At 43.3% G+C, this 12,903-nt stretch overlaps 1 protein-coding gene across 1 annotated transcript in view; it reads left to right on the top strand.

Moving 5' to 3' along the window:
- PLCXD2 (phosphatidylinositol specific phospholipase C X domain containing 2) overlaps positions 1–12,903 on the top strand; it is a 64,521-nt gene that overhangs the window by 27,531 nt on the left and 24,087 nt on the right. The window contains exon 2 of the mRNA XM_083173259.1: positions 11,747–12,207. Coding sequence (XP_083029385.1) covers positions 11,747–12,207 — 461 coding nt within the window. The remainder of the gene's footprint in view (positions 1–11,746; positions 12,208–12,903) is intronic.

The raw sequence follows: 12,903 nt of genomic DNA, 5'->3' as shown, positions 1-12,903 counted from the left end.
CGAGGAGCAGCAGCAGCAACGCCGCTCCCGGAAGGAAAGTACCAGTCCAGCAGGGAGCAGGTGAGCGTACCCCAGCCGCACACACGGGCCCGTGGATATGGACATCTGCGCCCTCACCCACCCGCCCGTTGATATGTTCGGCGGCTGGTGGGTAGCGCCCGCACTCCCCCCCCATCAGCGGCAGCAGCATCTGTTCAGCGGGTGGCGCCCCCCCAGGTCAGCGGCAATCTGAGGATAGCGCCAGCACCCCCCATTGGAGCGTGGCGCCCGCTGCCTGCATTAGTCCTAGACCACCAGCCCAATGAACCCCTGCAAGTGTCCCGAGGCACCCCTGGGTGCCTAGGCACACAGTTTGGGATCCAATGGTATAGGGAGTTAATAAATCTACTTTATGTGTATAGTAAATGAAAATGGAAACTTGTGTTATCATTAAAGTTAAATCCTATTTATTAGATATAAGCCTAATGGCGAAATCAGTTAGCGGGTGTGAAAAAGGATGGTAGCCTCGGCTTTGATGCCTGGAGCTATTTAATTAGTGTCCCTTTTTCTTGCTAAATTCCTAGACCTGTGTGTTACCATTGTCACGGTAACTGAAAAAGCCTATTTATTGAGGATTACGCTTTGAGCCCTCTAAGGCCCCATAAAAAAAGATCCATGTTAATAGCAGCCTCCAGGTTTATTGCATTCCTCCCTAAAACTACCAAATTCACAAAATAGAAATATTTTCAAAAACATATTGCTTTTTCTTGATATTGTTGCTCTAAATATAACAGGCACATAAGGAATAATTCCAAAACAATAAAAAGTCCCAATAAACATATTTTAACAATAAAACACTGTATAAACACCATTTTAGTTGGGAACATTGCATGTCTCAAGCAGATAAGACAGAGGATTATTGATAACAGGAAGTTTTCTCAGCAGGGTAAATATCTCAGTTTTCATCAGTGACTCATGAGAAAATATATAAAGTGGCAATAACCTCTTTTTCTACAGATTTCCTAAAAAATAAAAGGGTTATTATTACCACTTCTCCAAAATGTATTAAAACTTGGGGAAAGCAAAGATTTCTTCATAGGACTCTTTGATGTTTCATAAGACTATTTCAGACATTTACTTAAAAGCTGTCAAATTCTTGGATCCCAGGTCCTGGTAAAGAGCATTCACACATGCAGAAATACCTGGGTTGATGCATATTCACATGCAAACATAATACCAGGAACCTCCATGCTTCCACAAATGTGGAAAGGGCCATCGAGAAGCCATTATATCTTGCAAAAGCATTTTGCTGATGAAGTACAGCCTGGCAGAGAGATCTCAGTAGAAGTGAGTTAAGCCCGATGCACACAGGGCGATTTCAGCTTAACATGTGTGCTAAGCAATGCTTGTCTATCCCCGGTTCTGTAAGAGGCAAACCGCTGAGAAACTCTAAAGGGGTGTACACATGGAGCGATTTTGACTAGATACAACAGCGATTTTGACTAAGCGATTTGACTAAATGCACCAGCGATTTTAACTAAGCGATTTTGTCTATGGGCGATTTTGACTATACTAGAATTAACATACTTGGTTGGTATTCATTGCAGATCGCCTAGTGAATATCTCCCTCAGCAGTGAACACCAGCTATTTTGACTAGACAGCCAGCGATCTAGTCAAAATATTCTTGCCTGGCAACTCTTCTTTACTAGGCGATATTATAGGGCGATTTGTCTAACCTTAAAAGCAATCTTTACTAATCTTCTAAGCAATTTTGACTATGTAGTCAAAATCGCTTAGAAGGATCGCTCCGTGTGTACATCCCTTTAGTGATACTCTCCCTGAGTATCTCTAAAGGGGTATACATCATTACACAATGTCTTACCCCACTTAGACTCTCCTAGGAATTCATGATTACTAACAACGCCACCAATATTGTACGAGCGTTACATCTTGGCAAATTCCAGCATGTCCCATGTTTTGCTCACACAATAACTTTGGTAGTGTCATTTTTTTGAAAAATGACAGGGGCATGCATGAGATGCAGTTGGTGGCCTGAAACATTTCTGGCACTTTCGACATTCAGCGACTGCGTGTCAAACACTGGAGCGCCAGCAAAGCCTCTTGAACCTATCCTGCCATAACCTGAAGCAAAAGGTAGTAACAAGGTGGAATTCTACCCTCTATATCAGGGGTTCTCAAACTTTTTTGCTCTGGGACCCCATCTGACAAAAAAAAAAATTCCGTGACCCCAGCAAGTTACTGCCGGATAATATCCATATATATTTATAAGACTCACACTTTTTTTTAGGATCTGGTGGTTTTTTTTCTTACAAAATAAATGCACAAATGTAGAGAACATGACACTCTTTTTTTTTTTTTTTCTAATTCTTTATGTTGAAGGGTTAGCCACTTAAACAGAAGGAAGTAACATCAAGGCTGCGAGATAAACAAATCAGAGCTAACAAAATAACTGCAAACTCGCATGGTGTGTCTAAGTCTAATAAGATGACACTTTTCAATAACTATAACTTGTTTATAACATTAAAAAACATTAGTGGGATGGGTGAGCTTGTTGTGTTAAACACAAATCCTTGAAACGGGGTTTTGTGTGACTAAGATAAAGGCGAATGTCATCTTCAACAGCGAGACGGGATCTGTACTTATTTTTCAGTAATGTTAAAGCTGAAAATCCAGCTTCACAAAGATAAGTAGATACAAACGGCATCAGCACCTTCAATGCAGCAGAAGACAGCTCTGGGTATTCCTCTTGAACTGAGATCCAGAAGTTTGCAAGAGGTTGTTCATAGTATCTTAGCTTTAGAGTCTCATCGCAGGAGAGGTCAATCAATTTTTCATTCACTGAAAGTGGCAAACAGGCATTTGCATTTGCTTCAGCGCTGAAGGGATTCCTAATCCATGCTTCTGGTTTTTGATCTTTTTCAGGAAAGTACTGGCGAAATTGACGTTTAAGGCTCTCCAGATGGCTGATAATAATAGGTTTCAAATCATGTTTTGGATGATCATTGTCATGTAAAAAATCATCCAACAAGGGAAATGCCTCAAAATGACCACTTTCCACACAAGTGTACCACAAGGACAGCTTTTTTATCCAACTTTCAATTTTGTCAGATGATGAAAAAACTGTCATTTCTGGTCCTTGCAGGGAGGTATTTAGTGCATTTAACCGGTCAAAAATGTCTGCTAGGTATGCTAGCATAGCAAGCCACTTGGCATCTAAAAAATTTTCAGCTAGCACAGAATCTCTGTCTGAAAGAAAAAAATGTACCTCCTCCCTGAGCTCAAATAAACGGTTGACCACCTTTCCTCGTGACAACCAGCGTACTTCTGTGTGGTAAAGTAACTGATGGTGGTCAGCTCCCATCTCCTCACACAAAACTCTGAAAAGACGTGCACTTGTTGCACTGCTCTTGATGAAGTTTACTGTGCGTACAGCATCATCAAGGACTTGTTTTAGAACAGGTGGCATTTTTTTGGCAACAAGGGCTTGTCTATGTATTATGCAGTGAGTCCAGACTGCTTGTGGTGCAACAGCTTGAACTCTGGTCACTAGCCCACTGTTGCTTCCGGTCATTGCCCGAGCACCATCACTACAAATTCCTACACAGTGCAGCCATTCCAATCCAGAGTCAGTGATAAAAGTATCCAAAAGTGAAAAAAGCTGTTCCCCAGTAGCACGTTGTGGTAGCGGCTGGCAGAACAGGAATTCCTCATGTAGTTTTGAATCATTCTGAAATTTTATGTAAGTCAGCATCTGAGCAGCCCCTGACACATCTGTCGTTTCATCAATCTGAAGGGCAAAGAAAGCACTTTGCTTAACTTTGCTGTTGACTTGCTCTGTCACATCTCTTGCCATACTGTGAATTCGCCTAGCAATAGTGTCATTAGACAGGGGGATCAAATCAAGTTGAGTAGCAGCACTTTGTCCAAGCATAATAGAAACCATTTCTTTGGCACATGGTAGAAAAAAGTTTTCTCCAATGTTATGTGGTTTCCCAGTTTTGGCTATCCAGTATGACACCACAAATGAGGCCTCAAGTGCTTTCTCGTTAACTGTAACTGCACCTTTAAGTACGGTTTTTTGGCCACGTAGTTCCCTTAATTTTCGTTTAAAATAATCAAGCGGTTTGGTTTGAAGAGAACTATGCTTTGTCTGTAGGTGCCTGATCATTTTGGATGGTTTTAAGCTCTCTTTAGCAAGAACTTCACCACACACCACACACTGTGGACGTGGTGCTTCCTCTGAGCCAGCCCATGTAAAACCATATTCCAAATATTTTGGATCATATTTCCGGTTTCTTGCTTTTTTATTGCTACTTGATTCATCACTGGCAGCACATCTTTTGCTGCAACTGGCAACAGACTCTCCGTTATCGCTCTGCTTTCTGACATTGTTTTGAAGAAAACGGTCCATTTCATTCAGTGATGTCTAACTGGCAGAGAAAAAACTAGATTTAATGTTCTTTACTCCACTTTCTTTCTTTCTTTCTTATGCCCCTACCATCATCTTCCTTGTATATGTTTATTCCTACCATGTTTCTTATTTATCTTTATGCCATAAGAATATACAGGATGATGGGCAAGTAAGGAGGAGTGGAAGGGGGGGGGGGGGGGTGTTGATGAGGCATAAAAAGTACAGTACGCACTTTATCTTCCTCATATGAGGGATGTTCAATAAATAAGGTAACCTCTCATTGCATTTATTCAACTCGTATATGTATCCTAGCGTGGAACAAATCAGTGTCAAGTGCCTGAAGCCAGAACATGGCAGCTTGCTGAACTTCACTGTCATTTGCGCAAATAGCCTTCAACCCAGGTGCTTATTCAATTGTCCAAATAGATTTAAATCACTGTGTGATACATGTCAGGGCTGTAGGGTGGATGGTCCAATACCTCCCAATGTTCCCTACTCATGCTTACATTATAAAATGTAGTGTTTCAGACCCAAACCTGTTTGTGACATGATGTTATCACCATACACCTCAAGTTGGCGAGGAATGTCAGCTGCTGCCTATTAAATGCAGAAATCTGAGCACACTATGCACTTCAATGTTTGACCATGTTTCCATCCGTGTCGCCATCTTACTCCTGATGTTTTATTGTGGATGTGTGGAGGATCAGTGTGTATTTGTTGTGTCATGGGGAAGTCAAAGCTGCATGTAGTAATCTGATTGGTTTGTGCCCGCCTCTCTGCCCATCTTCTTTCAGTGCCAGCATTTCTGCCAGGGCCTAATCAGGGGTTAGAAACGTCCTAGGCTGATTGTAGCACCCATTTTGCTGCTACTAAACATGTAGCGCAGGGTGTATGCATCTTCAGGAATTTGCCATTTATACTGCGCGTGTGCAGGGAATGAAGGTTATAAAGGGCAGTACGGATGGTGTAATGGTTAGCATTACTGCCTCACAGTGCTGAGGTCATGGGTTAGATTCCCACCATGGCTCTAACTGTGCGGAGTTTGTATATTCTCACCGTGCTTGCGTGGGTTTCCTCCGGGTACTCCAGTTTCCTCCCACAATCCATAAATATACTGGTAGGTTAATTGGCTTCCAACAAAATTAACCCTAGAATGTCTGTGTGTGCGTGTACATGTGGTAGGGAATATAGATTGTAAGCTCCACTGGGGCAGGGACTGATGTGAGTGTTCAAATATTCTCTGTAAAGCGCTGGGGAATATGTGTGCGCTATATAAGAAACTGTTAATTAATAATAATAAAACTGACCTACAGTATTTAATTTTGGAATCTACTGATGTTTCTTGAGTTTCAAAGAAACATTGGGAGTGATCCTAGTTGTCTCACTAAGCATCAAAAAATGTGTTGCTTAGCGAGCCGGGCGTGCAAATGATCCCCCCCCCCAGCCCGGACTGCACATCTCCACAGCTTTGCAAATTGATGTTTTGCATAAACATCCATTCGCAGGGTAGTATATGGGGGCAATAATTACCATTGAATGATTTTTTTCTCCTACTCGCAAATGTCAGTATGGGCTGACTTAGACTTGCAGCTTACAGGTCTGAGAACTGGTTGGGCAGCTGACGACGTCCTGTGATGTCAGCTGCCCACCCCCAGCAGGCCGCTGCCCACCTGCATTCGCATGGGGATGCCCCGTGTTTTCCTGGGTGCACCCAGCATTGTCATGGGTACACCCAGGAAACGCTGGGCGTCCCCATGCGAACGTCCCCTGCCCGCCTCCATTCCGACCCCCCTCTTGTTGAGTGTCACGGTGAATATGCAAGTCACCGAAGGCACCCGCACAGAAGCCCTGCACATATGCAAATATGCACAAGGCAGAAACATTGGTCCCTGGGGCAAGCCCGCCAGGGACCGAAGGAATTAGAATGAGGGCCATTGACTTCAGTGGAATGTAAGGATGATTTTAAAGATAATAACAAGCAGATCTTCAGGATACACAGATTACGCTGTAGCATAATATGTGTGTGTGTGTGTGTGTATATAGGTGTATATAGAGCTATCTCTCTATCGTTTCAACATGCCTTCTGCCTATCCTTTGTGCCAGCCTCTCTTCCAATCTTCTGCACTAGCCTCTTCCCTTCCTCTGCCAGCCTTTCTGCCCATCCATTGTTTGCACCAGCCTATCTTCCCACTGTCTGCGGCCGTCACTCTTTGCCTGTCACCCACTCCCTCTACCCAGTGTCACCCACTGCATGTCACCTACTTTCTCTCCCCAGCATCACCCACTGTCTGTCACTTAATGGCTGTCACCCACTGCTTCTCCCCAGTGTCACCCACTGCCTGTCCCATTGGTAGGAGGGCACCTTAGCACTGGCCTTACACAAGAGGGTTTATTACATTACTTCTTGAATGACCTTGTATATTTTTATGGCATCAAATTCATAAGGAAGATGAAGGGCAAGCGGGTGGAGAGGCATAAAATGCATGCAAATGACCCACCCTTGCCTGTCATCTTCCTTATATATTGTCTTTCTTATATATTTGTATGACATAAAAATATATAAGAAAGATGATAAAATAAAATACATTTATTCATCTCTGCCTCTAGTTATGGCAAATGCTATTTGTTTGTCATGACTAGCATACACAAAGGTGGGTATGCATACACTGCACACACACCCGCATACTATAGGATTGCATGCTCGCCCAAGTTAGTTAATATGGGGGACCAGAGCGTTTTCCTTTTAGGGATGCCAATCCTGGGATCCTGGAAATCCCGGGATTGAGCATTTTTCAATCCCAAATCCCAGGATTGAAAAAAATCCCCCGGGATTACCATCCCTACCCCTTGCCCATCATCGTCCCTATAAATATTTAATGCTCTAACTCACTTATTTAACCCCTTGAGTGGTGGGTTTTGCTGGGGCAGGACAAACCTACCAGGGCAGGTTTGTCCTGCCCCAGCAAAACCCACCACAGAAAGCTGGAAGCCCCCCCTCACCTCCGCTCCGGCATTAGTACGCCGGAGCTTCCCTGCTGCCGCTGTCTCCGCTGCCCCCTGTCACATTCAGAAGTGACGTCGGCGGTAGGCTGGGGGATGTTCGCGGCGGCTCGGGAGGACTCTGTGCCTGAGCGCTCCAGAGTCCCCCCCAGCCGCGCCGACCATACCCAAGCCTGCCACCGACGTCACTGTAAAATGAGTGACTGCTGGCTGGTTGGGCAGGTCAGGGGAGCTCAGGCGTACCGATCGCCAGAGCAAAGGTGACGGGGGGACTGGAAGGGTTGGGCGGGAGGGGGGGGGGGCTCTAGAGGTGCTGCGCCAGTGGTGCACACTTGGCGCACACCTATTCTATATTAGTGGTATGCCCGGAAATTTTCCGGGACAGCCCGCTGCAGCAAAGCAGCTGAGCCCGGAAAATTTCCGGGCATACCACCCGAGGGGTTAAATATATTTTTAATACCAGAAAAATATCTAATATGATACAAAGGAATATGGGAAGATGATGGGCAGGGAGGGAGGGGTGATAATATGTATGCACATTACCCTGCTTAACTTTCTCACCATAGCATTCTATTTATTTGTGCTGTACTTACTAGAAAAAAAATATCTTTGTTCTCCTTTTTATTAAACTGTTCCTTAAACCTGTCACTATCTGTGACACTGGGGCAGGTCAGTGCTGCAGCTCAAAATTACAGGGACAACTTTCACTTCCAAGTCCTCCTCAGAGACTGACAGAAAAATCTCCCAGAAGCCATGACGTCATGACGTCATGAGTGTCAATCACACTGCGGAGCGGAGGAGGTGGAGCCGGCAGGTGGTCATTGTAATTTTTGCAGGTGCAGAGCTGCCGGTGCAACTCGGCAGCGTGCGCCTGTGAGAAGAGTGGAGGTGGGCTGGTGGGTACAGGCGCACAGCTGCCTGTCCGTCTCGGCAGCGTGCGCCTGGGAAGGAGCAGGGGAGGGCTGGTGGCACACATGTACAGGCGCACAGCTGCCCCTACGTCTCGGTAGCGTGCGCCTGTGAGAACAGTGGGGGTGGGCTGGTGGGTGCAGGCGCACAGCTGCCTGTCCGTCTCGGCAGCGTGTGCCTGGGAAGGAGCAGGGGAGGGCTGGTTGGTTGCATACACGTACAGGCTCACAGCTGCCTGTACGTCTCGGCAGCGTGCGTCTGTGAGCACTATTAGCAGAGCCTTAATGACTCCCGGACGTCGTGACGTCATGACGCCGGGACGTCTGTGCGCAGTCAATCATCCTGCCGAAAGGCAGAACTATGTGTAGAGCTGACTGCGCACGCGCCGCCGGAGTAACCAGCCAGCTTTAACTATGGGTGAGTCGCGACCCCACGCTGACATGGGTGCGACCCACTTTGGGGTCGCGACCCACAGTTTGAGAAACGCTGCTCTATATCATGGGTCTTCAAACTGCGGCCCTCCAGATGTTGTGAAACTACAAATCCCAGGATGCCTTGCCACAGTTTTGCTATAAGGGAGTGTTAAAACTGTGGCAAGGCATGCTGGGATTTGTAGTTTCACAACATCTGGAGGGCCACAGTTTGAAGACCCATGCTCTATATGCTTCAGAGGATGGAGGAGCAACAAAAAGCCATTCAAGTCTATACATCCACCTATGACATAGGCAAAGGAGGTGGAATGCACTTGAATGAAGCAAGTGGAGAAAGATTTCTGTGTTGTGCAGAGTTCGCCAACACTTCGAACTTGCCACACGTGAAGTCAGTTCAGACACTGCCAGCTTGTGGCAGGTCATTCCACTCATCAGGCTTTTGCAGAAGCAGCTGGAGAAAGTGAAGGAGGAGCTAAAATGGAGTGATTCCGCTAAGTATGTGGGACTTGTGGGTAGAGCCCTTCATTCTCTTTGCCAGGATTCAAGGGTGGTCAATTTGTTGAAATCAGAATACTACTTTTTGGCCACCATGCTCGATCCTAGGTTTAAAGCCTACGTTGTATCTCTCTTGTTTCCAGCGGACACAAGTTTGCAAAGGCGCAAAGACCTGCTGGTGAGAAAATTGTCAGCCCAAGCAGAATGTGACACGGCAACAGCTCCTCCTTAATTTTCTCCCACAACTGGGGCTGCAAGTAAAAAACAGAATTTTCATAGCCGAACCGCTGGTGGTGATGCAGGGCAGTCAACATTAACTGGTGATATACAGTGGGTGTTATTCAGACCTGTATGCTTCTCTGCTTAATTGCATTGGATCAGCGATTGAGCCACATGTTATAAAATCCCTAATGTCATAGGAGCGATTGGTGACACTGGATGTTTAGATGGTAACTTTATTTTTAAATTTACACACTTTACACATGTTACATTGTCCACATCGATAGAAACCCTTCAATGTGATTTGCGATGGTCTCTTATCGATGGTAATAGCACTTCTTACTAATACATTATTTAAATTATCGGCTTTCCTATAAACAAATCGTGGTTTGTCTTTTATCACAGTCTTTAAAACAGGGTCCTTAATGAGGATACCCCAATGCTTTCTGATGATTTTTTCTACTATGTGATGTTGAGAGGAATATTTACTGATGAATAGCACTTTGTCACTTTCTTTGTTAGTAACAGGTTTCTTACTTTTTAATAACTCCACTCTATCCAGATTGTTACATGTTTCCATGGCTTCGTTAATGGCCCTTTGATCATAACCTTTTTCTTTAAAATTATTCACCATGTGGTTTTCTTGAGACTTAAATACCTCTACATCGCTGCAATTCCTCCTCAGTCTTTGAAATTGACTGTTGGGGATGCTGTGACTCCAATTGTAATGATGGTTGCTGTCAAACCCAATGTAGGAGTGGCAGTCGGTTGGTTTTATAAAAATTTTAGTTTTAATCTATCCATCATTTATGTATATTGTGAGGTCCAAAAAGTTAACTTCCAAAAGGCTTATGCTAAATGTAAGTTATATATTAAGCTGGTTATCATTAAGATAAGTACAAAATTCAGCCAATGACTTGTCGTCACCACTCCATATAAATAGAATATCATCTATGTAGAGGGTCCAGAGAACCAAGCTGGCAACCCAGGCATGCCCTGCCCATACATGTCGATCTTCCCAATGGGCTAAAAATAAATTAGCATACCCTGGTGCCAGCTTGGCCCCCATCGCGGTTCCCGCTACCTGTATATAGAACTCTCCAGCATACCAGAAAAAATATTATTCAATATTAGGCTGGTGCCCTCAAGTACAAAGTTTTTTTTCTTTTTCTGATACATTAGTCGATTTTAAATGGTATTCCAAGGCATCTAATCCATCTTTATGTTGGATTATGGTGTATAATGCTTTAACATCGGCCATTACCAATCGATAAAGGGATTCCCACTTAACATTGTTTATTTCATTTTATTCATAACTGATATGGTATCCTTTGCATATGATTTTGTGTTTTTAACCATAGGTTGAATTTTATTGTCAAGAAAGCTGGATAAGTTTGCAGTGACAGAACCTATACTAGCCACTATTGGCCTGCCGGGAGGGGGGTGGGGGGTGGATGGATTTGTGTATTTTAGGTAGTACGTAAAGTACCGGGGTTCAAGCACCTACGTTTTCTAGTATATGTGCCTGTGTGAAGTCTGTGCATGTGACAGTGAAACTGATAAAGAAAACGCAACGTGAACGCGGGGCAGAACACTAAAGTAAGTGTCTGTCTTTAGGAGTTAGACGAGAACTCCACTTTCCTCCATCGGTTTCCTGTCAGATGCACGCATTTATAAAAGTATGTATGGAAAAAATAAGCAAAAATCTGGGGATAATAGGATTCCTATGCAGGGAACTGTTATATCTATAATCAGTTCATTTTTAGAGCTGGTTTTTGTCAAAAACCTTTTGGTGTATACATGTTTTTGAGATTGATGGTCTCTTGGAGAACAACCAACGCCCTTCTTGTTTTATATATATTATATTTATTTATTAACAGATTTTTATATAGCGCACACATATTCCGCAGCACTTTACAGAACACATATATATATATATATATACACATACATACTTGTACATTAGTAAGCCAGCTTGAAAGCAAATGCTTAGAAAGCTAGTCTGTTCCCTTCTGTATTTGTGCATGTGTAAGAAAGAGATGTAGTATCACTCTCTGCCAGCAGTTGGCAGTGTTTCAGAGACTCACAGACACTAGACATATATATATATATATATATATATATATATATATAGAGAGAGAGAGAGAGATTATATATATAAAAAATCTATATATAGTTTGCTTGTGCTCCACTGAATCATTTCATCAGGATTCCATGTCTTTGTATTGCTATATGTGATTTATATCAATATGCATTTTAAGATTGCTTCTCTTCCTTTAGGATCACACGATTCATTTAGTTTTTGGGTTGATGAAAAATCTCCAGTTGCACCAGACCAGGGAACATCAATCAAACGTTTAGCTAAGATCTCATTGGTGAAAAAGCTGATGAAGAAATGGTCTGTGACGCAGAATCTAACGTTTAAGGAACAGTTGGAGTCTGGTATTCGCTATTTCGACCTTCGTGTATCTTCAAAGCCAGAGGAGGTCGGAAGGGAGATTTATTTCATACATGGTTTATACGGAATAAAAGTATGGGATGGACTGACGGAGATAAATATTTTTCTATCAAATCACAGCAAAGAAGTTGTTTTGTTGGACTTTAACCACTTTTACGCAATGGAATATGAACATCACTTATATCATGTGAATATGCTGCACGAAGTATTTGGAAGTAAACTTTGTACAACGGATTGTGTTGAAAACATCACATTACAGTATCTATGGGAAAAGAAGTTTCAGGTATACAGTCTTAGAATTCTTTAAAAATAATTGTCAAATTCATGAACTCATTGTTGATAACATTGTTGATAACAGGAAGTCATTTTTACTAAAACATACTTCAAAATATGAATCATTTGAACTACTTTATTAGCGGGTACACACTAGAAGATATATCTGCAGATCAATTGATTTGCAGAAATCTCTCATCGGACTGGGCAGCGTGTTCTCCATTCACACTGCCTGGTCCTGCCTGATGCATGTACATGTGCTCACCCATTTGATCTGTCAAACACTGCCAGCTCCTTATGTTTGTGTATTTATTTATTATGATATGTTTAAACATTTCCTGACCACTTATCTTATTTAAATGTTTGACGGCCTATACAATAAACCATCAGTAATATTTAATATAATTACTGTATCATACCTCCCAACTTTCTGAATGTTAAGGGCCCCTTAAGGGGCCCATACACGGTCCGTTAAACGGATCCGTTTGGGTCTTAATTAGCATGCATCGTATCGGATCGCATGCCTAGTGCATGCCTAGTGCATGCAATGCGATCCGATACGATGTTTAGCTAGTACAAAAAGTATGTGCAGCACATACTTTTTGTACCGTACTATGTGATGCGCGGGAGCGCGCATCGAATAGTACAAAACGGACGGTCCGGGAACGCACCGTCTATGGGTACCTTAACACTTGTGAGATTTTGT

Source organism: Crinia signifera, chromosome 2 (genome assembly GCF_055691185.1).
Source record: "Crinia signifera chromosome 2, ASM5569118v1, whole genome shotgun sequence".
NCBI lineage: Eukaryota > Metazoa > Chordata > Amphibia > Anura > Myobatrachidae > Crinia > Crinia signifera.
The sequence above is the reverse complement of the archived record's forward strand: the minus strand, read 5'-3'. Positions and strand labels throughout refer to the sequence as shown.